Below are 25,543 nucleotides of genomic sequence, written 5' to 3'. Positions count from 1 at the left end.
TAACAAGGGCAACAAAGGGGGAAAAAATGGCCTCCAGGAGCGGTGGATTCATGGTGCAGGCACCGAGCCCAGCAATAACCCTGGAGGAAAAAAAAAAGATTTATTAAAGTGAGAGTAAGAGGATAAAGAACGGGGGGGGGGGGGGCTGGGGTAGATAGCATAATGGTTATGCAAACACTCTCATGCCTGAGGGTCCAAAGTCCCAGGTTCAAACACCACCACCACCACTACCACAAGCCAGAGTTGAGCAGTGCTCTAGTGATAAAAAAAAAGAGAGAGAGAACCAGAGCATTGCTCTGGCACATGATACTAGGGATCAAACTAAGGACCTCACTCTAGAATCCATAATTCTAGTCACTGACACCACTTGGGCCTTGAGCTGTATATTTTACAGTTTTACTACCCCACCCCATCCCCAAATAGACCAGAGCAGTTTCCTTAGCTCTGGCATAAAGTGGTGCTGAGGACTGAACCTGACCTCTGTGGCCTCAGACATGCAAGTTAGTACTCTGGCAGACTGAATAGTGTCTCTAGGTCCATGTCATTCTTTGGTCTCCACTCACCAGAGCGGCACTGTGGCAAGTCATAGTTCTTTTTTTTTTTTTAGTTTCCCTTTTGTTGCCCTTGTTGTTTTTCATTGTTGTAGTTATTATTATTATTGTTATTGATGTCATCATTGTTAGATAGGACAGAGAGAAATGGAGGAGGAAAGATAGACACCTGCAAACCTGCTTCACCGCTTGTGAAGCAACTCCCCTGCAGGTGGGGAGCTGGGGGCTCCAACTGGGATCCTTACACCAGTCCTTGTGCTTTGTGCCACGTGCACTTAACCCACTGTGCTACCGTCTGACTCCCAAATCATAGTTCTTAAGGTCATCTTGACTCTGTTCACGCCCTTATTTTCCCATACAGCAGGGTATACTTTGCTGTCCCCTCATGAAGCAAACCAGATCCCCCCACAAGGACCACCACCCTGTTCATCAGAGATTCAACTTCTCTGCAAGACTGGAACTATGCTGGACACTGTTGAGAAAGACCAAGCTGGGTGTCCCTCCTGCCCTGGGACAGCCTCCCAATTTGACGGTGAGAGGGAGGGCTCTGAGGCAGAGGTTCCTATGCTGGTCTGGGACCCTTCAAATATGGACAAATTACCTGGAACCATCAAAGCCCCTGCTTTCCTCCCAAGTCCTGATTCCACTGAGAGTAGAGACTTAGAGAGAAGACAGGTGCCTTCAGAACCAGAGACTCCAGAGGACTGGCCGCCTACGAGCAGAACTAGGGAGAAGGCAGCTGACAGGACGTCCCCTGTCCAGGAACCTCCTTCATTAGCAACTGGGATCTCAGAGACTCCTCTCAAGTCAGCCAGAGTTTTGGATAAAGACAGTGGAATCCAGGGCAGGAGTCCAGAGGGGGAGCAGCAGCCAAAGGCCACAGAGGCTACAGTCTGTGCCAACAACAGCAAGGTCAGCTCCACGGGTGAGAAGGTAGTCCTGTGGACAAGGTAGGTTCGGAAGGACAAAGCCTGTGTTTGGGAGTGTGGGACATGCCTACATCTCTAACCCAGCCTCCTGTGGGTTGCAGGGAAGCCGACCGTGTGATTCTCACCATGTGTCAGGAGCAAGGAGCTCAGCCACAGACCTTCAGTGTCATTTCCCAGCAGCTGGGAAATAAGACCCCTGCTGAGGTGAGAGGGGAGCCCAGCTGGTGGTTGGGTGCCTAGGGGTGGTGGTGTCAGGAGAAAGGGCACCCAGCTTTCACTTAGAAGCACCAGGGAATCCATTCAAGGGTGACTTTGGGGAAAGAAAAAAACAACTCTCAATGTGAGCTTCCTTGCCTACCTAAGTAGGATTTGACTATATAGAGTCACTCGGCTGTCAGAGACAGAGGTGCTTAACATTAGACTTGCTCGGAGCCGTGAACGCTGCCCTCCCTGCTGCCCTAGGTTGCCCACCGCTTCCGAGAGCTCATGCAGCTCTTCCACACGGCCTGCGAAGCCAGCTCGGAGGATGAGGATGATGCCACCAGCACCAGCAACACTGACCAGCTATCTGACCATGGGGACCTTCTGTCAGAGGAGGAGCTGGATGAATGAGGCTCAGGGGACCTTGAGTGTCACATGCACCGGTTCAGCCCCACCGCACCCTGCTGAGGGGAGGGCGCTAGTACAGCTCTGAGTCAGGATCCTGAGCCAAAGGGCCGGGGCTGAGGATGGGGAGTTCAGGCTGGCAGCTTTGCCCCTTGTGCCCCATTCTGGATCTCTTCTGAAGACCAGAGAAAGGAGTCTGTAAATAGCAGAGAGCAGGCCCTGCTCCTCTTCTGCCTTTGTTTGTGTGATGGTACATATTTATTATTGTAAATGTAATAAACGCAGATGTTGGCGTGAGTCCTGAGACACTGAGCTCCTGTAGCCAGCAGTTTTTATTGTGCCCTAGCTCTCCCCTTTGCCTAGAGCATTAATCCATGAGGCCATTGCCGCTGCTATAGCACTGGGCCAGGCTGAGGAGCTCCTGCAGCATCTCCTCCATGTCGTCCTGCTCCACCCCAGCATCCATGAAGCTGGCCCAGCGCCGCAGGTCAAGCCTGGTGAGCTCCTTGGCCAGGCCCCTGAGGGCCACACACACAGCGGAAGAGGAGCACAGGGCACCGAGCACCGGGATGCTCTCCACTACTGCAGAGGAGAGAGGGGTCCATCAGTGGTCTGTTGCTCTCCCCATGGCTCTGCTATGCAGTGGGGAGTCTGGACTTTGGGTAGATGGGACTGGACAGTAACTCAGCAGGTGCATGTCCTGTCTGGCCTCCCCCCAGTGGCCAGTAGCCTAGAGGAAGACGGTGAATAAAGGATAATCACCAACTTTGGTGAGCACGCTTACCCAGAAAGGCTTTCTTCCCCTCCTCCATACCTGTCCCTGTGGGGGGGCCATCCAGAACCAAACCCTGCTGGCTGAGGCTTGAAGAGAAGAAGTAGGGATATGGGGGGGCCACCTTGCAGGGCGTCAGCAGCATATGGGAAGAGCTATGGGGCGAGAAAGGTAGATGAGTGAACAGAACAGGCGAGGGCCAAGAAGCACAAAGCAGCAGCGTTTTACTGACCTTCTGACTCTAGGTTGCCGCTGTTCTAAGTACTGAGCCAAGACTTCTTCTCCTGTGCTGCACTCGTGGAGGGGGGAGGGCAGAGGCATCCCTGGGGTGAGCTGGCTGCAAGGACAGAGTCAAAGCCAAGTTTAATCTGTGGCAGCATCCACAGGAAACTAAGACTTGGTATATTCTCAGGCCCTCAGCTGAGTCATTCCATCTGTTCCTTTGTCTACTCTTGAGTAGGACTGAAGGAAAAGGGGGTGCAGCCATTTCCTTGGAGAGGAAAGGAGCCCACGTTAGAGCCTACTCTAACGTGGGCTCCTCAGGGATCTTACCTGGTTTGGCACGATGGATCCAAACCCCTCAGCACCACTGACTGAGCAAAGTAGTGTGTTCTGGCAGGATCACCGCAGGCAGACAGCGGGGTCCATGGAGTGGCCCCCCCAAGCTGCAGCAGCATATCAGGAAGAGACTGGCTCAGAGATAAGGGGAAGGGGACTGCTGCTCCTGCTGTCACCACCTGAAGGGAAAGAGAGGAAGTGACAGAACTGTCTCAGTTCTGACCCCTGCCCTCAGAGTTTCCTACCTTTCTCCCAGAGAAGGTCAGCATGTCCGCCAGGTGAGCCATGGACACAGGTGATAAATGCAGGCGGTAGGGAGCAGTGATGGTGTCCAGGGCTGTTGCCAGGATAGCACTACAGTGGAAGGGCAGAGTGGCCTGGAAAAGGGCACCACAGGGCACTTGGTCTTAAGATCTGGGTGAGTGAATACAGAGGCCAAAGAGTAGTGACAGATAAGTGGGGATACTTCAGTACAAATTGGACAAACATAATAGGACAGTGTGATTTAAGAGGCCACATTCTAGCTAAGTCTTTTAAGAATTTATTGGGGGTGGGGGATGCTGGGGAGCTCGCTTAATGCCAGAGACTCTGAAGCCCCAGATTCAATCTCCAGCACTACCATGAGCCAGAGTTAAGCAGTGCTCTAGTCTATCTGCATGTCTCTCATTAAAATACAAAACAAGGGTGCAAAGTGCAAGGACTGGCATAAGGATCCCAGTTCGAGCCCCCGGCTCCCCAACCTGCAGGAGAGTCGCTTCACAGGTGGTGAAATAGGTCTGCAGGTGTCTATCCTTCTCTCCCCCTCCTCTCTGTCTTCCCCTCCTCTCTCCATTTCTCTCTGTCCTATACAACTATGACAGCATCAATAACAAACAAAAGAAAATACAAAACAAGGGGCCAAGCAGTGGTGCACCTGGTTAAGCACACATTACCGCGCACAAGGACCCAGGTTCAAGCCCCTAGTCCCACCTTCAGGGGGAGAGCTTCATGAGTGGTGAAGCAGGGCTGCAGGTGTCTCTGTCTCTCCCTATTTCCCCCTTCCTTTCAATTTCTGGCTGTCTCATCAGAGTGATATTCTGGTTCTCGTATTGTCCTCTTTCTCAATTTTTTTAGTATTTTATTTATTCATGAAGAATGATAGATGGAGGGCAGGGGTAGATAGCATAATGGTTATGCAAAGAGACTCATGCCTGAGGCTCCAGAGTCCAAGGTTCAATTCTCAACCCCACCCTCAACCCTACCCCTGCACCACCATAAGCCAGAGCCAAGTAATGCTCTGGTTAAAAAAAAAAAACAAACAGATGGAGAGAGACAACGAATCAGACATCACTAAAGGATTTATTGAGAGAGAACCAGAGCTCTGGTACATTTGATGTTGAGGATTGAACTTGGACCTCATGATTGACAGTCAAATGCTCTATCTACTGCGATGTCTCCCACGTCACAAATCTTAAATAAAATTCAAACTCTGAAGCCGGGGAAACGGCACATCGGGAGCGCACAGGATGTGTAAGCACAAGACCCTCCTGAACGTGATCCCCAGCACTATGCTTCAGCAGAGATGCACGAGATGTCTCTCATGAAATAAACATGCTCTCCTCTCTCTCTCTCTTTTTACCAGAGCTCTGCTCATCTCTGGTTTATGGTGGTATGGGGGACTGAACCTGGGACTATGGAGCTTCAGGTATGCGAGTCTCTTTGCATAACCATTATGCTATCTACCCCCACCCAAACATGTTTTTTTTTTAGGGGAGCAGGGGCGGTAGCCAGAGCCTTCAACATAAGTGATTTCACTCATGTTCCATGGGCCACTTCTTCAGTCAGGTAGAGAAACAAACCATGGCACTGGGGTTTCTTCCAGCACCACAGCATCTCTCATGTGGTGGTGGAGCTAAAAACAAAGCAAGGCACACCCACCCTATCTGCAGAGCTATCTCTGGCCCTAAAATCTTAAGAGATACAGGGCAGAGGAGCTAGCATAATGGTGATACAAAAAGATTTTTGTGCCTGAGGCAGTAAAGGTTCAACCCCCTGCACCAGTATGACTCCTGAGCTGCAAGGACTTAGCTTAGAGACTTACGTCATAGAGCAGGTGAGGGAAGCTAACAGGTGGCTCCTGCTGAAGGCCGAGGCTCCCAGCCAGGGTCAAGGGGCAGACCAGAGAGCTGTGAGCAGACAGGCCCACCAGGCCGAAAGCTGTATTCAACACACGGTAGATGTTTTTCTGGTGATCCTGGTGGAAGAAAGGAGAGCAGTCATGAGGTTATTCCCTCAGCTTCCTCCCTAGCCTGTCCCCCAAGTTCTACTCACCCCAGGACTGTGATGGCTGGGAAGCAGGCCCCAGGTTACTATTCCCCTCCCTGAATACTCGTCTTGTAGCAGCTCTGTGGCCTTGGTGCCTACACCAGAGAAGCCATCATGCAGGTCACACAGGATCTGGAAGCCCTGGAAGAGGCATGTAATGAAGCACAGCAGGACCAGAGACTCTCAGGGAGAGTCCACCAGGCCTCCTGTTACCTGCAGGAAGTCGCACTCCTCCACATAGAAGTGCAGCCTGTCCTCAAGCTCTTCCAGGTACCTGGGCTCCTTCAGGACACTTTCCCCCTGACCAAAGGCCTCCAGGCGCCCTGCTTCCCTGTGTACATAACACAGCTGACTCACCTCCACCTCAGTTTTAAGGGGGCAGGTGGGGAGAGACAGGGAAGAGGCCTTAAGGACCTCATCCAACACAGGTGGACACCAACTTCTCACTTCCCAGTCTCAGGTAGTCCCCATACCCATCATGGTTGTAATTCTGAATCATACAGATGCTCCGGGGGTGGAGGTGGATTCTGAGGAAGTCTGACCAGACATGAACACTGTCCTCATTGGGGATAAGTGGCTCTGGAGTTGTGACAGTGGTAGGAGGTGGATGACCTGAAGAAAGCAGAGGGAAGACCTTTCTCCTTGTTCCTGACCTATCTGGTTCCCACCTGCAGTACCTGGAGTCTCACCTTTGCCATTGGGAATGGATTTGACCCTCCAAACACCATCACTACTCAGCACTCCCTGGAAGGGAACAGAGACACGTGTTTAGTCCCAGGGTATCAGAGGCTAGTGTTGATGGACCTCCCTATGATTTTTCTTGATCACACCCCACAGCCGCCTCTTCATTCAAGCACTCATAGCCCTGGGGAAGAAAAAGTGCTTTGTCTTGTTTTCCCTTAGAATACCAAGGTGTTTAAATAATATATTTAAGTTCATTAAAATCTTACAGGCTTGGGAGTCGGGCAGTAGTGCAGTGGGTTAAGCGCACGTGGCGCAAATCGCAAGGACGGGCATAAGGATCCCTGTTCGAGACCCCAGCTCTCCACCTACAGGGGAGTCGCTTCACAAGTGATGAATCAGGTCTACAAGTGTCTTTCTCTCCCCCTCTCTGTCCTATCCAACAACGATGACATCATGACAACAATAATAACTACAACAATAAAACATCAGGGGCAACAAAAGGAAATAAATATTTTAAAAAAAAATCTTAACAGCCTGGTTGTATCACTTGGTTTTAACGTTTGGGGACGAGGCTAGGGAGATAACATAATGGTGATGCAAAAGACTTTCATTCCAGAGGCTCTGGAGTCCCAGGTTCAATCCTCCCATCACCCTAAGCCAGAGTTGAACAGTGCTCTGGTTAAAAAAAAAAAAAAAAAATAGCACAAATGAACATTGTGTTGCTTTACCATGTGCATGACCCAGGTTTGAGCCTGGCCCCCACATTGAAGAAATATTCAGTGCTATGTTTTCTTTTTTAAAAGACCTATTTATAAAAATAAAGTCAGGGAGTCAGGTGGTAGCGCAGGTTAAGTGCATGTGGCGCATAGTGCAAAGACTGGTGTAAGGGTCCCAGTTCGAGCCCCTGGCACCCCACCTGCAGGGAGTCGCTTCACAGGCGGTGAAGCAGGTCTGTAGGTGTCTATCCTTCCCCCTCTGTCTTTCCCTCCTCTCTCCATTTCTCTCTGTCCTAACAACAATGACATCAATAACAACAACAATAACTACAACAACAATAAAACAAGGGCAACAAAAGGGAATAAATATTAAAATAAATAGAAATAAAAAATAAAAATAAAGTCATATTGGGAGTCAGGTGGTGGTGCAGCCAGTTAAGCACACGTGGTGCCAAGGACTGGCATAAGGATCCCAGTTTGAGCCCCCGGCTCCCCACCTGCAGGGGAGTCGCTTCACAGGCGGTGAAGCAGGTCTACAGGTGTTTATCTTTCTCTCCCCCCTCTGTCTTCCCGTCCTCTCTCCATTTCTCTCTGTCCTATCCAACAATGACGACATCAATAACCACAACAATGCTAAACAAGGGCAAAAGGGAAAATAAAAATTAAAAAAAAACATTAAAAAAAATAATAAAGCCATATTGGGACCGGGTGGTGGTGCACCTGGTTGAGCTCACATATTACAGAGCACAATGACTCAGGTTAGAGCCCCCAGTCCCCACCTGCTGGTGTCTCCGTCTCTCTCCCTGTCTATCTCCCCTCCTCTCAATTTCTGGTTCTCTCTAGCCAATAAATAAAGATAAAAAAATAAAACCATATTTATTAATGATAGGAGAGAACCAACGGCATTACTCTGGCACATGGGAGGCCAGGGATTGAAGCTGGGACCCCACACCCAAGGGTCCAACACTCCAGCCATTGCACCACCTCCTTGGCCATCTGTCTTGCTCTAGCTGGGAGAAGTCCAGCTGGAGCCTGGACTGTTAAATAGGTAAGTATAAAAGCCCTCACCTCTGCACTCAGAAAGTCCTGGAGGTAGGGGTTCTTGGGATGGAACTCCTCTTTGTGCGTGGTGAGCTTGCCCTGCCTGAAAGAAATTGGCGATGAGCCTTGGGACAGGTGCCCCGCGCCCTCAGCGTCCTGTTCAGTCGCCATCCTCCAGACACCCCCAGTACCAGGCAATTGCCGCATCTAGCTGCTTGTCCCGGTACTGTCCGCCTTCTTGTTTTAGGGAGCTCAGGCTACCTGTAGAGACCAGACCCTGTTAGATCACAGCCCCTCCCTCCCTCGGGCTCCTCGGAGCTTTCTGGGCTGGCCTGTAGGGGGGGGGGGGGCTAGAGTGCATCCTTCCTCCCACTGGTTGTGGGGCCCCGGGGCCAACAGCGGGGTCCAGAGAGCTCGCTGTCCTCCTGGTCCTCTGGCCGGGGCCTGCCGAGGCCCAGGCAGGGGAGTCGCCGCCTCACCCTTGAGGTCCATGAGGATGAGCCGCGGCGTGTAGGTTTCCTGGCCGTGCAGCGTGCGGCCCGCGCGGAACAGGACGTCGGGACACAGCTCCCCCGGGGACGCAGGGGCGTCCGCCAGGCCCAGCGCAGCATCCTGCGGAGAAGGACGGAGAGGCTGGGCGCGAGCGGGGGGTGGGGCAGAGGGACCGGCCGAGGAGAAGATGGGTGGCGGCAGGTCCGCCCCGCGGCCCCGAGCCTCACCTGCTGATTCCACCAGTGCGCCCCCACGAAGCCCGAAAAGTGGCCCAACTGCAGGGTGAGCACCTCGCGGGCCCCGCCCGCCATGCCGCGCGGCTCCCTGCTTCCCTGCCACGCCCCCTCGGTGCCCCGCGCCGATTGGTCGTGAGGGCGGGGCCTCGAACTCGCGCCCTATTGGTCCGTAGGCCCAGCCTCTCCCAGCGGCTACACTATTTGTTGAACTTGAGAGGCCCCGCCCCGCGGTCACCGCCTCTTCCTTGCTCGCTGCAGACGTTCCGATTGGTTCTCAGGGGCGGGGCGGAGCGAGGAGAGGCGAAGAACCGGAAGTTCTGTGCTGGGGGAGTCCAGGCGTCTGGCTGGAACCTTATCCTTTAATGATGAGTCCTACCCTTGGTATTTGTGCTGCGAAGTGGCGCCTCAAGCCTTGCCGGGAAAACAGATGCTTCCTGAAACCTCCCCCGCGGCCCCCTCCTTCGTCTCCAAACGTCAGTCTCCCTGCCATTCTATTCTTGTGGACTGGCTGTCCGCCTAGTTTTTTGTTTTTTTTTTATTATCTTTACTTATTGGATAGAGATAGTCAGAAATCGAGAGGGTAGGGGAGATAAAGAGGGAGAGAGAAAGAGAGACACCTGCAGCCTTGCTCCACCACTTGCAAAGCTTTCCCCCTGCAGGTGGGGACCAGGGGCTCGAACTTGGGTCCTTGTGCGTTGTAATACCTACGCTCAACCAGGTGCGCCACCACCTGGCCCCTTCCTTCCTTCCTTCCTTCCTTCCTTCCTTCCTTCCTTCCTTCCTTCCTTCCCTGCTTTCTTTCTAAGTATTTTGTTTATTTTATTTTTGAGAGAGATGCAGAGAAGAAAAGACAGAGAAATACCAGAGCACTGCACAGCTCTGGCTTATGGTGGTGCGGGGGATTGAACGGGGGACTTCAGATCCTCAGGCATGACAGTCTCTTTGCATAACCATTATGCTATCTCCCCCCCCCCCCGCCCGCCTAGTTATTTTCTGTCACGTGGTTTAAATAAATCAGAGCACGTTTTTTTCCCTCTGCTTGATGAGATATCCTACTATTGCATGTATCCACAGTTCATTTTATTACTTCAAAGTAGTCTAAATGTACCACACATGCATACACATATACAATCTGAATGTACCAGAAGTGATTTACTTAGTGGATAACAGATTTGGAGAGTTCTTCCAATTCGGACTCCTAGATGCCAGAGTTGATATTCTTGGGCATCTACCTGTTACGCACACACACACACTTTTATTGGCTATCAATTTAGGTTTTGACATTGAAAAAAATAAGTCTGTTAAGCGACCTAGAGGCGTGGCACACTGGACTTGCAAATTGAGGTCAATTCCTGGCATTGTGTGTGCACAAAGGATGCTCTAGCTTTTTCCTTCCCCCATCTTTTTGCTCTGGGGAAATTATTTTAAATATTTTTTTTGAGCTGTACGCAGTATCTTTTTTTTTTTTTTATTTATTTCTTTATTGGGGAATTAATGTTTTACATTCAACAGTAAATACAATAGTTTGTACATGCATAACATTCCCCAGTTTCCCATTTAACAATACAACCCCACTATGTCATATTTATTTATTCCCTTTTGTTGTCCTTGTTTTATTGTAGTTATTACTGATGTTGCTGTTGTTGGATAGGACAGAGAGAAATGGAGAGAGGAGGGGAAGAGAGAGGGAGAGGAAGATAGACACCTGCAGACCTGCTTCACCGCCTGTGAAGCGACTCCCCTGCAGGTGGGGAGCCAGGGGCTTGAACCGGGATCCTTACCCAGTCCCTGTGCTTTGCACCACCTGCGCTTAATCCGCTGTGCTACTGCCGGACTCCCGAATTTTTTTTTTTTGCCTCCGAGGTTATTGCTGGGGCTCAGTACCTGCACTACAAATCCACTGCTCCTGGAGGTCATTATTCCCATTTTGCTGCCCTTGTTGTTACCCTTGTCATTATTATTGTTGTTGTCATTGCTGCTGTTGTTGTTGAACAGGACAGAGAGAAATGGAGAGAGGAGGGGAAACAGAGAGGGGGAGAGAAAGAGAGACACCTGCAGACCTGCTTCACCGCCTGTGAAGTGACCCCCCTGCAGGTGGGTGGCCGGGGGCTCAACCCAGGACCCTTACACCGTCCTTACGCTTTGCGCCACCTGCGCTTGACCCGCGCTACCTCTCGAGCCCCCCCCCCTTCTTTTTTTTTTTTTTTTTTCGTTTTAATCAAAGCACTGCTCGACTCTGGCTAATGGTGGTGCCTGGGATTAAGCCTAGAGCCTCAAGCATATAATGGTGCACCAGCTGCTGCCCTAGTCCTAAATAAATCTCTTTTTTATAAAAAGCTGGGAGGCAGAGGTAGATAACATAATGGTTATGCAAAGAGACTCTCACTCCAGAGGCTCAAAAGTCCCAGATTGAATCCCTTGCACCAGCATAAGCCAGGCCTGAGCAGTGCTCTGATTAAAAAAAAAAAAAAAAATGTATCCCAGAATGGTGATCTGACTTCTCTCTGCCTCCTGAAACTCTTAATATGTAGTAAAAGTAAGTCTAGAAAAAAAAAAAAAAGGGTATGGGGCTGGAGAGATAGCATTGGTCATGCCATTGAACAACTGTCATGTATGGGGGCTGGGTGGTGGCGCACCTGATTGGATACACATGTTACAATGCACAAGGACCCAGGTTGGAGCCCCTGGTCCCCACCTACAGGGGGAAAGCTTTGCAAGTGGTGAAGCAGGGCTGCAGGTTGCAGGTATCTCTCTGTCTCTCCCTTTCTATCATGCTCTACCCCCTCTATTTCTGGATTCTCTAGCCAATAAATAAATACTTAACAAAAAAGTTATGCCTGAGACTTAGAGGTCTCAGACTCAATCCTCAGAACCACCACTAGAAGCAGTGCTCTAACATATATGTGTGTGTGTGTATATATATATATATATTCCATACCAAAGTAGGAGTTTCCCTCTGGTGCAGCAGAAGGAGGTCTCGAAACTTTACATCAGGCTCAACCTGATGCTGTTGACTGGCTACGGAAGAAGGGCAAACGCTAGAAGAAGAAAAGCAGAATCCTAACTTCATGAAGCTGAGGGCACTTTGCCAATTGTCTATCCACCTTTTGCATATCTATTTTTCTATGAAGTGCATGACTATCTCTCTTGCCAAAATTTTGTTTGAAATTTAAAAAAATTGTTTTGTATACCAACCCTTTGTTAGTTATATGTGATATAAATATTTTTCCCATGTTGGTTGCCGTTCCAGTTTCATAATTTTTACTCTTTTTAAAAATTATTTTTATTTTGTTTATTATTGGATAGAGAGAAATTGAGAGGAGGGAGGGAGATAGAGGGAGAGAGACACCTGCCATCCTGCTTCACCCCACAGGTGGGTACCAGGGCTTGAACCTGGGTCCTTGTGCATTGTAGGATGTGTGCTTAACCAGGTGCACCACTGCCTGGTCCCAATTTTTTACCTTTTAAAAAACAATATTTTGGGAGTCGGGCGGTAGCACAGTGGGTTAAACACAGGTGATGCAAAGCGCAAGGACCCATGTAAGGATCCCGGTTCAAGTCCCCAGCTCCCCAACTGCAGGGGAGTCGCTTCACAGGCAGTGAAGCAGGTCTGCAGGTGTCTGTCTTTCTCTCCCCAATTCAGTCTTCCCCTCCTCTCTCCATTTCTCTGTCCTATCCAACAATGACATCAACAATAATAATAACTACAACAATAAAACAAGGGCAACAAAAGGGAATAAATAAATAAATATTTAAAATAATAATAATAATAAAGTGGTCCGGGAGGTGGCGCAGTGATAAAGCTTTGGACTCTCAAGCATGAGGTCCCGAGTTCAATCCCAGGCAGCACATGTGCCAGAGTGATCTCTGGTTCTCTCTCCTCCTATCTTTCTCATAAGTAAATAAAATCTTTCAAAAGAAAGAAAGAAAGAAAGAAACCAATATTTTGGGTGGGGGTAGATAGCATAGTGGTTATGCAAAGAGACTTTAGTGCCTGAGGCTCCAAAGTCCCAGGTTCAATCCTCCACACCACCATAAGCCAGAGCTGAGCAGTGCTCTGGTATTTCTCTCTGTTTCTCTTTATCTGCGTCTCTCTGAAAAATAAAATAAATAAAATATTTTTAAAAAACAATATTTTGTCTGTTGTGCTTAGTTTTACTGAACATAACCACATTTAATTGATCTTTTCCAATATGACTAAAAGGGATTGCAGGGAAGACACAGAACTGTGGTGTTCGGTGTGGTGTGGAACAATATCACTGGAATCAACTTGTAAAGCATTATTAAACCATTAATAAAACTAGATGTATATTATTGGGCCCAGGTAGTGGCATACCTGGTTAAGTGCATACATTATAGTGTGCAAAAACCTGGGTTCAAGCTCCTGGTGCCAACCCGCAGAGTGGAAAGCATCACGAGTGGTTAAAGCAGGTCTGCAGAAATAAACACAACAAGGCGGAGGGTAGATAGCATAATGGTTCTTCTTTCTTCTAGCGTTTGCCCTTCTTCCGTAGCCAGTCAACAGCGTCAGGTTGAGACTGATGTAAAGTTTCGAGACCTCCTGTGAATCTGGAGAGATGACAGTCGTTGACTATGTGGGTCATAGTCTGTCTGTAGCCCCAGGGGCAGTTCGGGTCGTCTCTGGCTCCCCAGCGATGGAACATAGCGCCGCACCAGCCATGGCCTGTTCGATAGCGATTGAGGAGGGCCCAATCATAACGTGCTAGGTCAAAGCCGGGTTGAAGCTTGCAGGGGTCTGTGATGAGGTGTTTGTTCTTTACCTCAGCTGACTGCCAACTCTGTTTCCAAGAGTCTGGAACAGAGAAGTTCAGTGTAGGCGTAGGGGACCAGATTGGGTGATGAGACGTCAAGCGTTGGACAGGGTGGGCGAAGATATCTGCGTATATTGGCAGGTCCGGTGGAGTGTAGACGTGGGAAATGAACTTAGATGATGCCGCATCCCAACGAATATCTGGCGGGGCGAGAACTGGCAGCCATGGAACCAGGGTGGAACGGATGGTTCCAGAAATTATCCTCATGGAGGAATATAATTTGGAATCGACCAAGTGGACATGGGGGCTACGGAACCATACTGGGGCACAGTATTCTGCAGTGGAATAGCATAATGCCAGAGATGATGATCGTAGTGTGGAAGCGCTCGTGCCCCATGAGGAGCTGGCCAGTCTTGCAATGATGTTATTCCTCGCGCCCACCTTTGCTGCAGTTTTTATGAGATGTTCGTGAAATGACAGAGTGCGATTGAGAGTAACGCCAAGATAGACTGGCTGGGCTTCATGCCAGATTCTCATATTGTCAAGCTGCACATTAAGCTTACGCGAGGCCGAGGCATGGTGTAGATGGAAAACAGATGATACCATTTTTTTGCAGTGCTAGGGATTAGTCGCCATTTTTTACAGTAATCAGATATCAGAGACATGTCTTTCGTGAGTGTTTCCTCGAGGATGTCGAACTTGGATGCCTGAGTTGCACAGCACATGTCATCGGCGTAGATGAACTTCCTTCAAGAAGTTTCTGGGAGGTCATTGATGTAAATATTGAATAGCGTAGGAGCCAGAACAGAGCCCTAGGGGAGGCCACTTGAGACAAGTCTCCATCTGCTAGACTTGTCACCCAGATGCACCCGGAATCTTCTGTTTTGGAGAAGAAACGATATAGTGTTGGCCACCCATGGAGGCAGGCATCTTGAGATCTTGACTAGGAGACCACGGTGCCAGACCATGTCATAGGCTGCTGTGAGATCAACAAAGACAGCACCCATCTTTAAATTCTTCTGGAATCCATTTTCAATGTAAGTTGAGAGGGCCAGGACTTGTTCTCAGATAGATCTTCCTGGGCGGAAACCAGCTTGGGCGGGTGATAGGAATTTCTCTGTAAGATGGGAAATACGTGACAGAAGCAGCCTCTCAAGGAGTTTGTAACACATGGAGAGGAGAGAAATTGGTCTATAGCTGGCGGCCAGTGTTGGGTCTTTCTTTGGTTTCAAAACCGCTATAATCTTCGCGCTACGCCAAACTTTGGGCATAGACTCAGATTCCAAGATGTGGGACAGGAATGAAGCGAGCCACTTCTTTGCCACGGGGCCCAGGTTAAGAATGAGTTCTGGGGTGATGTTATCATAGCCAGCAGTTGTTCCCGGTTTAACCCTCTTCAAAGCGTCTTCCAGTTCAGACAGTGTAAAGGGAGAGAGTTTCGGAGATGGACAAGATAACCGGAAGTGGGATGACCACTCATGGGAAATTTCTCTTTTCCAGACTGGGTCGATCTTAGCATGTCCAACTTGAGTTAGGTGACTGGCCACTGAGTTTGGAGATATGGGAGGATGGGAGATGGGAGGGGGTTGGCTACCGGCACCCAGTCTGTGAAGAAGCTTCCAGGCCTTCCTAATTGAGTGGGTGAAGTTCAGACTTTCCGTGAGTTGTTGCCAGGGGGCTTGGCGTGCTGCATCCAGGGAGGCAATGAGATGGTCAGCCACATCTGGATCGCCCGACTCATCATACTGCTTTAGTAGTTGCTCGCATTCAGCATCAAGACAAGGCGTATAGTTAGCACGTCTCCCACGAGGAAATATTCCACTGAAAATATATTATAACTTAAAGTTATGAGGAATTACTGTGCATATATATTTTTTTAGTATTTTGTTTATTTTTAGTGGAAGAGGTATACAGAGAGAAAGATGCACAGAGAGAGCTACCAGAGCACTGCTCAGTTCTGGCTTATGGTGGAGCTGGGGAGCTGGGGAACTGAACCTGGGACTTTGGAGCCTCAGGCTTGAAAAGTCTTTTGCATAAACATTATGCTGTCTCATATATATATATATACACATAGTTATTACTGGGGCTTAGGGCCTGCAAAACTCCACTGCTACTATCAGTCTTTTTAAAAAAATAATATCTTATTATGTGGTCTGAGAGGTGGCGCAGTGGATGGGACACTGGTCTCTCAAGCATGAGGTCCTGAGTCCAATCCCTGGCAGCACATGTACCAGAAAGATGTCTGGTTCTTTTTCTCTCTCCTATCCCTCTCATTAATAGATAAAATATTTTTTAAAAAATCTTATCTGTTTATTGGGTAGACACAGAGAGAAATCTAGAGAGAAGGAGGAGACAGAGCAGGAGAAGCAGAAAAGCACCTGCAGCTCTGCTTTACCACTTGTGAAGCTTTCCCCTTGCAGATGGGACCAGGGACTTGAACCCTGGTCACTGTGCATTGTAATGTGTACTCAGCCAGGTGTGCTACCTTCCGCACCCCACTCCCTTTTTTCTTTTCATAGTCAAAAAACAGATGTAGAGATACCTGGGGCAGGGCTCCACTGCTTATAAAGGTTCCTCTTGCAGGTGGGGACTGGGGGCTTGCACCGGAGTCCTTAGGCATGTGTGCCCGACTAGATGTGCTGCTGACCAGCACCCCACCTCTGCTTTCTAGTCTCCTTGCTTCAGGGGGGTCACTATTCTCTTCACTACATCTCAGATTAACCTAGCATTGCAATCCATGCACCAGCTCCACCTAGGAGATTGTCTAGAGGTGTTATTTTTTTTTTTCTTGTGATGTTTAAATTTTTTTTTTTTTTGCCTCCAGGGTTATCACTGGGTTTGGTGCCTACGCTCCGAATCCATTGCTCCTGGAGGCCATTTTTCCTATTTTGTTGCCCTTGTAGCTGCTGTTGTTGGATAGGACAGAGAGAAATGGAGAGAGGAGGGGAAGACAGAGAAGGGGAGAGAAAGACAGACACCTGCAGACCTGCTTCACCGCCTGTGAAGTGACTCCCCTGCAGGTGGGTAGCCGGGGGCTCGAACCGGGATCCTTATGCTGGCACTTGCACTTTGTGCTATGTGCGCTTAACAGGATGCAATACTGCCTAGATCCCAGTATTTAAATCTTAAGCATGCATGATTACACTGCTCCAGGAATGATCTTTTCATTCCTTTTTTTCTTTTTTTTCTTTAAGAAAGGATTAATTAACAAAACCATAGGGTAGGAGGGGTACAACTCCACACAATTCCCACCGCCCAATCTCCATATCCCACCCCCTCCCCCGATAGCTTTCCCATTCTCTATCCCTCTGGAAGCATGGACCCAGGGTCATTGTGGGTTGCAGAAGGTAGAAGGTCTGGCTTCTGTAATTGCTTCCCCGCTGAACATGGGCGTTGACTGGTCGGTCCATACTCCCAGTCTGCCTCTCTCTTTCCCTAGTAGGGTGGGTCTCTGGGGAAGCTGAGCTCCAGGACATATTGGTGGGGTCTTCAATCCAGGGAAGTCTGGCCGGCATCCTGATGACACCTGGAACCTGGTGACTGAAAAGAGAGTTAACATACAAAGCCAAACAAATTGTTGAGCAATCATGGACCCAAAGCTTGGAAAAGTGGAGAGGAAGTATTAGGGAGGTACTCACTGCAAACTCTAGTGTACTTCTGCTTTCTTACTTTGGTGCCATACTCCAAACTCAGTCAATTTCTGCTTTGCGTTTCTATTTCTTTTTTTTTTTTTTACATGCATAACATTCCCCAGATTCCCATTTAACAATACAACCCCCACTATTTCATTCATCATTTTTCATGAACCTGTATTCTCCCCACCCACCCACCCACCCCAGAGTCTTTTACTTTGGTGTAATACTCCAATTCCATTTCAGGTTCGACTTGTGTTTTCTTTTCTAATCTTGTTTTTCAACTTCGGCCTGAGAGTGAGATCATCCCGTATTCATCCTTCTGTTTCTGACTTATTTCACTCAACATGATTTTTTCAAGGTCCATCCAAGATCGGCTGAAAACAGTGAAGTCACCATTTTTTACAGCTGAGTAGTATTCCATTGTGTATATAGACCACAACTTGCTCAGCCACTCATCTGTTGTTGGACACCTGGGTTGCTTCCAGGTTTTGGCTATTACAAATTGTGCTGCCAAGAACATATGTGTACACAGATCTTTTGGATGGATGTGTTGGGTTCCTTAGGATCTATCCCCAGGAGAGGAATTGCAGGGTCATAGGGTAGGTCCATTTCTAGCCTTCTGAGAGTTCTCCAGACTGTTCTCCACAGAGGTTGGACCAATTGACATTCCCACCAGCAGTGCAGGAGGGTTCCTTTGACCCGTCACCCTCTCCAGCATTTGCTGCTATTACCTTTTCTGATGTGTGACATTCTCACAGGAGTGAAATGATATCTCATTGTTGTCTTGATTTGCATTTCTCTGACAATCAGAGACTTGGAGCATTTTTTCATGTGTTTCTCAGCCTTTTGGATCTCTTCTGTGGTGAATATTCTGTCCAAGTCCTCCCCCAATTTTTGGATGGGGTTATTTGTTGTCTTGTTGTTGAGTCTGGAAAGCTCTTTATATATATTGGTTATTAAACTCTTATCTGATGTATGGCATGTAAAGATCTCCCATTCTGTGAGGGGTCTCTTGGTTTGGGTAGTGGTTTCTTTTGCTGTGAAGAAGCTTTTTAATTTGATGTAGTCCCATAGGTTTATACTTGCCTTAGTCTTCCTTGTAATTGGATTCGTTTCATTGAAAATGTCTTTAAAATTTATGCGGAAAAAAGTTCTTCCAATATTTTCCTCTAAGTATCTGATAGTTTCTGGTCTAACATCCAAGTCCTTGATCCACTTGGAATTTACTTTTGTATTTGGTGAAATACAGTGATTCAGTTTCATTCTTCTGCATGTTTCAACCCATTGTTTCCAACACCATTTGTTGAAGAGACTCTGCTTCCCCCATATAATAGTCTGGGCCCCTTTGTCAAAGATTAGATGTCCATAGGTGTGGGGCCTCATTTCTGGGCTCTCAATTCTATTCCACTGGTCAGTGTGTCTGTTCATGTTCCAGTACCAAGAAGTTTTGATGACAATGGCCCTATAATACAGTTTGAGATCTGGCAGTGTGATGCCTCCAGTTTTGTTCTTTTTTCTCAAGATTGTTTTGGCAATTCTAGGTCTTTTCTGGTTCCAGATAAACATTTGTAGCATTTGTTCTATTCTCCTAAAAAATGTGCTTGGGATCTTGATGGGGATAGCATTAAATTTGTAGATGGCTCTGGGTAATATATTCATTTTGATGATGTTAATTCTTCCAACCCATGAACATGGAATATCTTTCCACTTCTTTGTGTCTTTTTCAATTTCCTTGAGTAGTGACTCATAATGTTCAGTATACAAGTCTTTCACTTCTTTGGTTAGGTTTATTCCTAGATATTTTATTGTTTTTGTTGCTATAGAAAAAGGAACTGATTTCTGGATTTCAATTTCTTCTAACTTAGTGTTTGCTTAGAGGAATGCCACTGACTTTTGAATGTAAATTTTATAGCCTGACACCTTACTGTATTGCCTGATGATTTCCAAAAGCTTCTTGCTGAATTCCTTAGGTTTTTCCATGTATACTATCATGTCATCTGCAAATAAGGAGAGTTTGACTTCTTCTCTTCCAATCTGTATCCCTTTAATTCCTTGCTCCTGCCTGATTGCTATGGCAAGAACTTCCAACACTATGTTGAATAGTAATGGTGATAGTGGACAGCCCTGTCTAGTACCTGATCTGAGGGGAAATGCTTCCAGTTTTTCACCATTGAGTATGATGTTGGCTGTAGGTTTGCTATATATAGACTCCACTATCTTCAGGAATTTTCCATCTCTTCCCATTTTTTATAGTGTTTTGATCATAAAGGGATGTTGTATTTTGTCAAAGGCTTTCTCTGCATCTATTGGTTTTTGGTCTTGCTTTTGTTGATGTGGTGGATCACATTGATTGATTTACGTATATTAAACCAACCTTGCATGCCTGGGATAAACCCCAGTTGGTCATGATGAACAATCTTTTTGATATACTGCTGTATCCGGTTGGCTAGAATTTTGTTCAATATTTTCGCATCTATGTTCATCAGAGATATTGGTCTGTAGTTTTCTTTTTTGGTTGTGTCCCTGTCTGCTTTTGGTATCAGGGTGATGTTGGCTTCATAGAAGCTGGCAGGGAGTATTCCAGTGTCTTCAATCTTCTGGAAGACTTTTAAAAGTAAAGGTATTAGTTCTTCTTTGAAAGTTTTGTAGAATTCATTTGTAAAACCATCTGGTCCAGGACTTTTATTTTTGGGGAGATTTTTGATAACTGTTTCAATTTCATTAGCTGTGATGGGCCTGTTCATGTTATCCACTTCCTCTTTACTTAGTTTTGGAAGTTGGTAGGTATCTGGGAAATCATTCATTTCTTCCAGGTTCTCTAGCTTGGTGGCATATAGTTGTTCATAGAAGCCTCACATGATATGTTGAATTTCTGCAGTGTCTGTTGTGATTTCTCCTCTTTCATTTACTATCCGATTTATTTGGGTCTTCTCCCTTTTTTGTTTTGTGAGTCTGGCTAAAGGTTTGTCGATTTTGTTTACTCTTTCGAAGAACCAACATTTACTTTCATTGATCTTTTGTATGGTTTTCCTATTCTCAATGTTATTTATTTCTGCCCTAACTTTAGTGATTTCTGTCCTTCTGGTTGCTTTAGGATTCCTTTGTTGTTCTTCTTCTAGGTCTTTGAGATGTGCAATCAGGCTGTTTATTTGTGCCTTTTCTTGTTTCCTAATGTGTGCTTGTATAGCTATGAACTTCCCTCTTAGGACTGCTTTAGCTGTGTCCCAAATATTTTGATAGCTTGTGTCTTCATTTTCATTGAACTCTTGAAACATTTTGATTTCTTCCTTGATTTCCTCTTTGACCCAGAAGTTGTTAAGAAGTGTACTGTTGAGCTTCCACATTTTGGCACTGTTACTAATCTTTTGTTGATTGTTAAGTGTTAGTTTAATTCCACTGTGGTCTGAGAAGATGCTTGGGATGATTTCAGTGCTCTTGAATAGGCTGATGCTGTCTTTGTGGCCCAACATATGGTCTATCCTTGAGAATGATCCATGTGGATTTGAGTAAAATGTGTATTCCAGTTTCTTGGGATGAATGACTCTGAAAATGTCCAATAGTTCTAGTTTATCTATCTCTTAATTTAGCTCCCTTATGTCTTTACTGATTTTCTGCCTGGATGATCTGTCAAGTTGAGAGAGTGGGGTGTTGAAGTCCCCTACTATGATTGTGTTACTATTAATATATTGCTGTAGCTCTTTCAGTAGAAGTTTGATGTATTTAGATGGCTTCTCATTGGGTGCATAGATATTAATAATTGTTAAGTCCTCTTGATTGACTGATCCTCTGAGCATTAAGTAGTGTCCATTCCTATCTTTTTTAATCTTATCTATTTTAAAGTCTATCATGTCAGATATGAGAATAGCTGTTCCTGCCCTTTTTTGTGGGCCATTGGCTTAAATGATAGTTTTCCATCCTTTCACTTTAAGTCTGTGTTTGTCTTGTTGCGTTAGGTGAGTTTCCTGTAGACAACATATTGTTGGGTTGTGTTTTCTGATCCATCTTCCTACTCTGTGTCTTTTAATAGGTGAATTCAAGCCATTGACATTTATTGATATCAAAGATTGAAGATATTTTAACGCCATTCTTGTAGAGTTTTAGAGTGTTTTGATATATGTCCTATTTGTGGTGGTCTGGTTGTTTATAGGAGACCTTTCAGAACTTCTTTCAAGGCAGGCTTGGTGATGGTTGCTTCCTTCAACTGTTGCTTGTCTGAGAAGGTTTTGATGCTTCCATCTAGTCTGAATGACAATCTAGCAGGATATAGTATTCTTGGCTGAAAGCCTTTCTCATTGAGCACTTGATAGATATCTTGCCATTCTCTTCTGGCCTGTAGTGTTTGTATGGAGAAGTCTGCTGCTAATCTTATGGGTTTTCCTTTGTAGGTGACTCTTTGTTTTTCTCTTGCAGCCTTGAGGATCCTTTCTTTATCCTCAAGGCTGTCTTTATGACATGTCTTGGTGTCTTTAGGTCTGGGTTAATTCTGTTTGGGACCCTCTGGGCTTCTTGAATCTTTATGTCTTTGGTGTTGTCTAGACTAGAGAAATTTTCAGCTATTATGGCCTGGAGAATGCTTTCTTCCTCTCCTTCTCTTTCTTCCTCTGGTAAGCCAATAATGCATATATTGTTTCTTTTGAAGTCATCCCATAGGACTCTGTTGTTGTTTTCAGCATCTCTTAATCTCTTTTTGAGATCTCTTACTTCTTTTTTAGTTGTCTCTAATTCATCCTCAATCTTGCTAATTCTGTCTTCAGCCTCATAGATTCTATTCTCTCTGCCCTCTACTGCTTTCTGGAGTTCATCTATTTTGTTGTCCTGCTCTGATACTGTTTTAGCTTGTTCAGCTAGTTGCCTTCTTAGCTCAGCGATTTCAGCTTTCAGCTCTCTAATAACCATGAGATAATTAGAATTTTCTTCCATATTCTCATTTGTTGTTCCTGCATTTCTGATTACAATTTTTTCAAATTCTTTACTCACTCCTGTTATTATTTCCTTAGCTAATGTTTGGATGTTGAACTCGTCGTTTTGTGCTTCACCCTCTGGAGGACTTTTAGCTGGACTCTTGTCCTGGTTCGAGTCTCCAATATTTTTTCTTGTTGTTTTAACCATTTTATATAAGTTAACAGTTTTTTCAATCCCTGAGTTGGAGCTAAGTGGTGTAAAAGCCTTTTTTTTTTTCCCTGTAGGCTATGGGAGCCTGAGGGCTTTTAAACTATCAATAGGCCTCTTGGCTTAATCACTGACTCCTGACCAAGAAGATAAAGCAGGGTGTGGCAGAGATAATCCAGTGGTTATGCAAAGAGACTTTCACAGCCCCTCAGCTATGCCACCGAGGTATAGGTCTTCTCCTGAGTTTCCTGGTTAGATCTCTGTCCCATGGTGTCCCTCCCTGTTGCTGCTCCAGATTCTGAGGGTAGTAGCAATGGAGACTCAGAGTTGCACTTGGTGAGTCTCTGGGGAGTCCTTTCCTCCCTTCAGCTGTCCCCTTGTTGTGGAGCAGACTGGAGGTGGTGTCTCCACTGACAAACTGTCGAACTGTTAGCAGTCACTTAATCTCTCCTTAGGCCCCTCTCTCCTCTCTGTCACCAGCCACGCGTGTTTGTACTCACCAGTGATTTACTGGGTTCCTGTGGTCATTCTAGTCCTGTCTTGTTTCAGTCCGGGTGGTCTCCTTTGGTATTCCTAGTTGATCCGGGAGAGGAGAGGAGATGAGAGGAGAGGAGAGAAAGCGATCTGCTGCTCGTAGCTCCGCCTCCGGAAGTCGAATCCCCTACTTGTGTTTTCTTTTCTGATCTTGTTTTTCAACTTCTGCCTGATAGTGAGATCATCCCATATTCACCTTCTGTTTCTGACTTATTTCACTTAACATGAATTTTTCAAGGTCCATCCAAGATCGGCTGAAAACGGTGAAGTCATTTTTTACAACTGAGTAGTATTCCATTATGTATATAGACCACAAGTTGCTCAGCCACTCATCTGTTGTTGGACACCTGGGTTGCTTCCAGGTTTTGGCTATTACAAATTGTGCTGCCAAGAACATATGTGTACACAGATCTTTTTGGATAGATGTGTTGGGTTCCTTAGGATCTATCCCCAGGAGAGGAATTGCAGGGTCATAGGGTAGGTCCATTTCTAGCCTTCTGAGAGTTCTCCAGACTGTTCTCCACAGAGGTTGGACCAATTGACATTCCCACCAGCAGTGCAGGAGGGTTCCTTTGACCTCACACCCTCTCCAGCATTTGCTGCTGTTACCTTTTCTGATGTATGACATTCTCACAGGAGTGAAGTGATATCTCATTGTTGTCTTGATTTGCATTTCTCTGACAATCAGAGACTTGGAGCATTTTTTCATGTGTTTCTTGGCCTTTTGGATCTCTTCTGTGGTGAATATTCTGTCCAAGTCCTCCCCCAATTTTTGGATGGGGTTATTTGTTGTCTTGTTGTTGAGTCTGGCAAGCTCTTTATATATGTTGGTTATTAAACTCTTATCTGATGTATGGCATGTAAAGATCTTCTCCCATTCTTTGAGGGGTCTCTTGGTTTGGGTAGTGGTTTCTTTTGCTGTGAAGAAGCTTTTTAATTTGACGTAGTCCCATAGGTTTATACTTGCCTTAGTCTTCCTTGTAATTGGATTCGTTTCATTGAAAATGTCTTTAAAATTTGTGCGGAAAAAAGTTCTTCCAATATTTTCCTCTAAGTATCTGATAGTTTCTGGTCTAACATCCAAGTCCTTGATCCACTTGGAATTTACTTTTGTATTTGGTGAAATACAGTGATTCAGTTTCATTCTTCTGCATGTTTCAACCCATTGTTTCCAACACCATTTGTTGAAGATACTCTGCCTTCCCCATGTAATAGTCTGGGCCCCTTTGTCAAAGATTAGATGTCCATAGGTGTGGGGGCTGCTACCTTTTTTTTAAAATAATTTATTTCTTTATTGGAGAATTAATGCTTTACATTCAACAGTAAATACAATAGTTTGAACATGCATAACATTCCCCAGATTCCCATTTAACAATACAACCCCCACTATTTCATTCATCATTTTTCATGGACCTGTATTCTCCCCACCCACCCACCCACCTCAGAGTCTTTTACTTTGGTGTAATACTCCAATTCCATTTCAGGTTCGACTTGTGTTTTCTTTTCTGATCTTGTTTTTTCAACTTCGGCCTGAGAGTGAGATCATCCCATATTCATCCTTCTGTTTCTGACTTATTTCACTCAACTTATTTCACTCAACTTATTTCACTCAACATGATAAAGAGATAAAGCATGGTGTGGCAGAGATAATCCAGTGGTTATGCAAAGAGACTTTCATAGCCCCTTAGCTATGCCACCGAGGTATAGGTCTTCTCCTGAGTTTCCTGGTTATATCTCTGTCCCCTGGTGTCCCTCCCTGTTGCTGCTCCAGATTCTGAGGGCAGTAGCAATGGAGACTCAGAGTTGTACTTGGTGAGTCTCTGGAGAGTCCTCTCCTCCTTTCAGCTGTCTCCTTGTTAGTGGAGCAGACTGGAGGTGGTGTCTCAACTGATAAAGTGCTGGACTGTTAGCAGTCACTTAATCTCTCCCTGTGCTCCTCTCTGTCACCAGCCACATGTGTTTGTACTCACCGGTGATTTAGTGGGTTCCTGTGGTCATTCTAGTCCTGTCTTGTTTCGGTCACAGGTGGTCTCCTTTGGTATTCCTAGTTGATCCAGGAGAGGAGAGGAGAGAAAGAGATCTGCTGCTGCTCGTTTATTTACTTATTAATGAGAAAGATAGGAGAAAGAGAAAAAAACAGACATCACTCTGGTACATGTGCTGCCAGGGATTGAACTCTGGATCTCCTGCTTGAGAGTCCAATACTCCATCTACTGTGCCACCTCTGAGACTACAATACAAAAGTCTTTTTGTATAATCTGCTGTATTCCCAGATTCACAGTACCCATTGTTAGCGAGCAAAATCAAACCACCATCTACTGCAAGGAAGCAAAAGATGTTTATTCACAAATTCGAATCCAGGCCGAGAGGTGACTGATAGCAGTCCACCAGCTCGACCCCGAACAGAGCTCAAACCACACAATTTATAGGATTTCAGAGCACACTCCAAGGGGGGGGTTATGCAAAACAAGGATTCTACAACTTATTCAATGGTACTTTATAGAAAACGTGGGATCCAATCATTTCAAACATTGCAACACACTAAGCAACCTATAGAATTTGTCTAATTTCAAGCCTCTATGCAAAATAGGGTTCCCACACTTT

At 46.3% G+C, this 25,543-nt stretch overlaps 2 protein-coding genes across 4 annotated transcripts in view; one reads left to right on the top strand and one right to left on the bottom strand.

The window, feature by feature from the left end:
• GON4L (gon-4 like) overlaps positions 1 to 2,398 on the top strand; it is an 87,498-nt gene extending 85,100 nt beyond the window's left edge. The window contains exons 30-32 of the mRNA XM_060201592.1: positions 913 to 1,501; positions 1,582 to 1,684; positions 1,943 to 2,398. Of these exons, the coding sequence (XP_060057575.1) occupies positions 913 to 1,501; positions 1,582 to 1,684; positions 1,943 to 2,092 (842 nt within the window). The 3' untranslated portion in view covers positions 2,093 to 2,398. The remainder of the gene's footprint in view (positions 1 to 912; positions 1,502 to 1,581; positions 1,685 to 1,942) is intronic.
• Positions 2,399 to 2,404: 6 nt separating this feature from the next.
• Positions 2,405 to 9,003, bottom strand: MSTO1 (misato mitochondrial distribution and morphology regulator 1). 3 transcript variants are annotated; one of them, XM_007538751.3, is made up of 14 exons: positions 8,881 to 9,003; positions 8,641 to 8,773; positions 8,353 to 8,422; positions 8,189 to 8,264; positions 6,410 to 6,464; positions 6,194 to 6,332; positions 5,934 to 6,051; positions 5,727 to 5,861; positions 5,497 to 5,649; positions 3,662 to 3,793; positions 3,411 to 3,595; positions 3,091 to 3,195; positions 2,901 to 3,013; positions 2,405 to 2,668 (listed from the first exon to the last, which is right to left on the bottom strand). In XM_007538751.3, exons 1-14 carry the CDS (start codon positions 8,962 to 8,964, stop codon positions 2,454 to 2,456), a joined length of 1,713 nt encoding a protein of 570 aa, XP_007538813.1. In that variant the 5' UTR covers positions 8,965 to 9,003; the 3' UTR covers positions 2,405 to 2,453. The 3 variants fall into 3 exon arrangements, with proteins under 3 accessions (XP_007538813.1, XP_060057591.1, XP_060057592.1); XM_060201608.1 differs by having other exon boundaries at positions 3,411 to 3,523; XM_060201609.1 differs by lacking the exon at positions 3,662 to 3,793.
• Between the last annotated feature and the right edge of the window lie 16,540 nt (positions 9,004 to 25,543).

The sequence above is a fragment of the Erinaceus europaeus genome, chromosome 11 (assembly GCF_950295315.1).
Source record: "Erinaceus europaeus chromosome 11, mEriEur2.1, whole genome shotgun sequence".
NCBI classification, from domain to species: Eukaryota; Metazoa; Chordata; class Mammalia; order Eulipotyphla; family Erinaceidae; genus Erinaceus; species Erinaceus europaeus.
This window is presented reverse-complemented; position numbering and strand designations above follow the sequence as displayed.

Excerpts from the sequence above, each read along its gene's own strand:
- MSTO1 (XM_007538751.3), bottom strand. The coding sequence starts at position 8,964 with ATGGCGGGCGGGGCCCGCGAGGTGCTCACCCTGCAGTTGGGCCACTTT. Across the intron at positions 6,052-6,193 it reads CAGAATTACAACCATGATGG|GGAAGCAGGGCGCCTGGAGG; the intron begins GTATGGGGACTA and ends TTATGTACACAG. Across the intron at positions 3,196-3,410 it reads GATCCATCGTGCCAAACCAG|CCAGCTCACCCCAGGGATGC; the intron begins GTAAGATCCCTG and ends CTGTCCTTGCAG.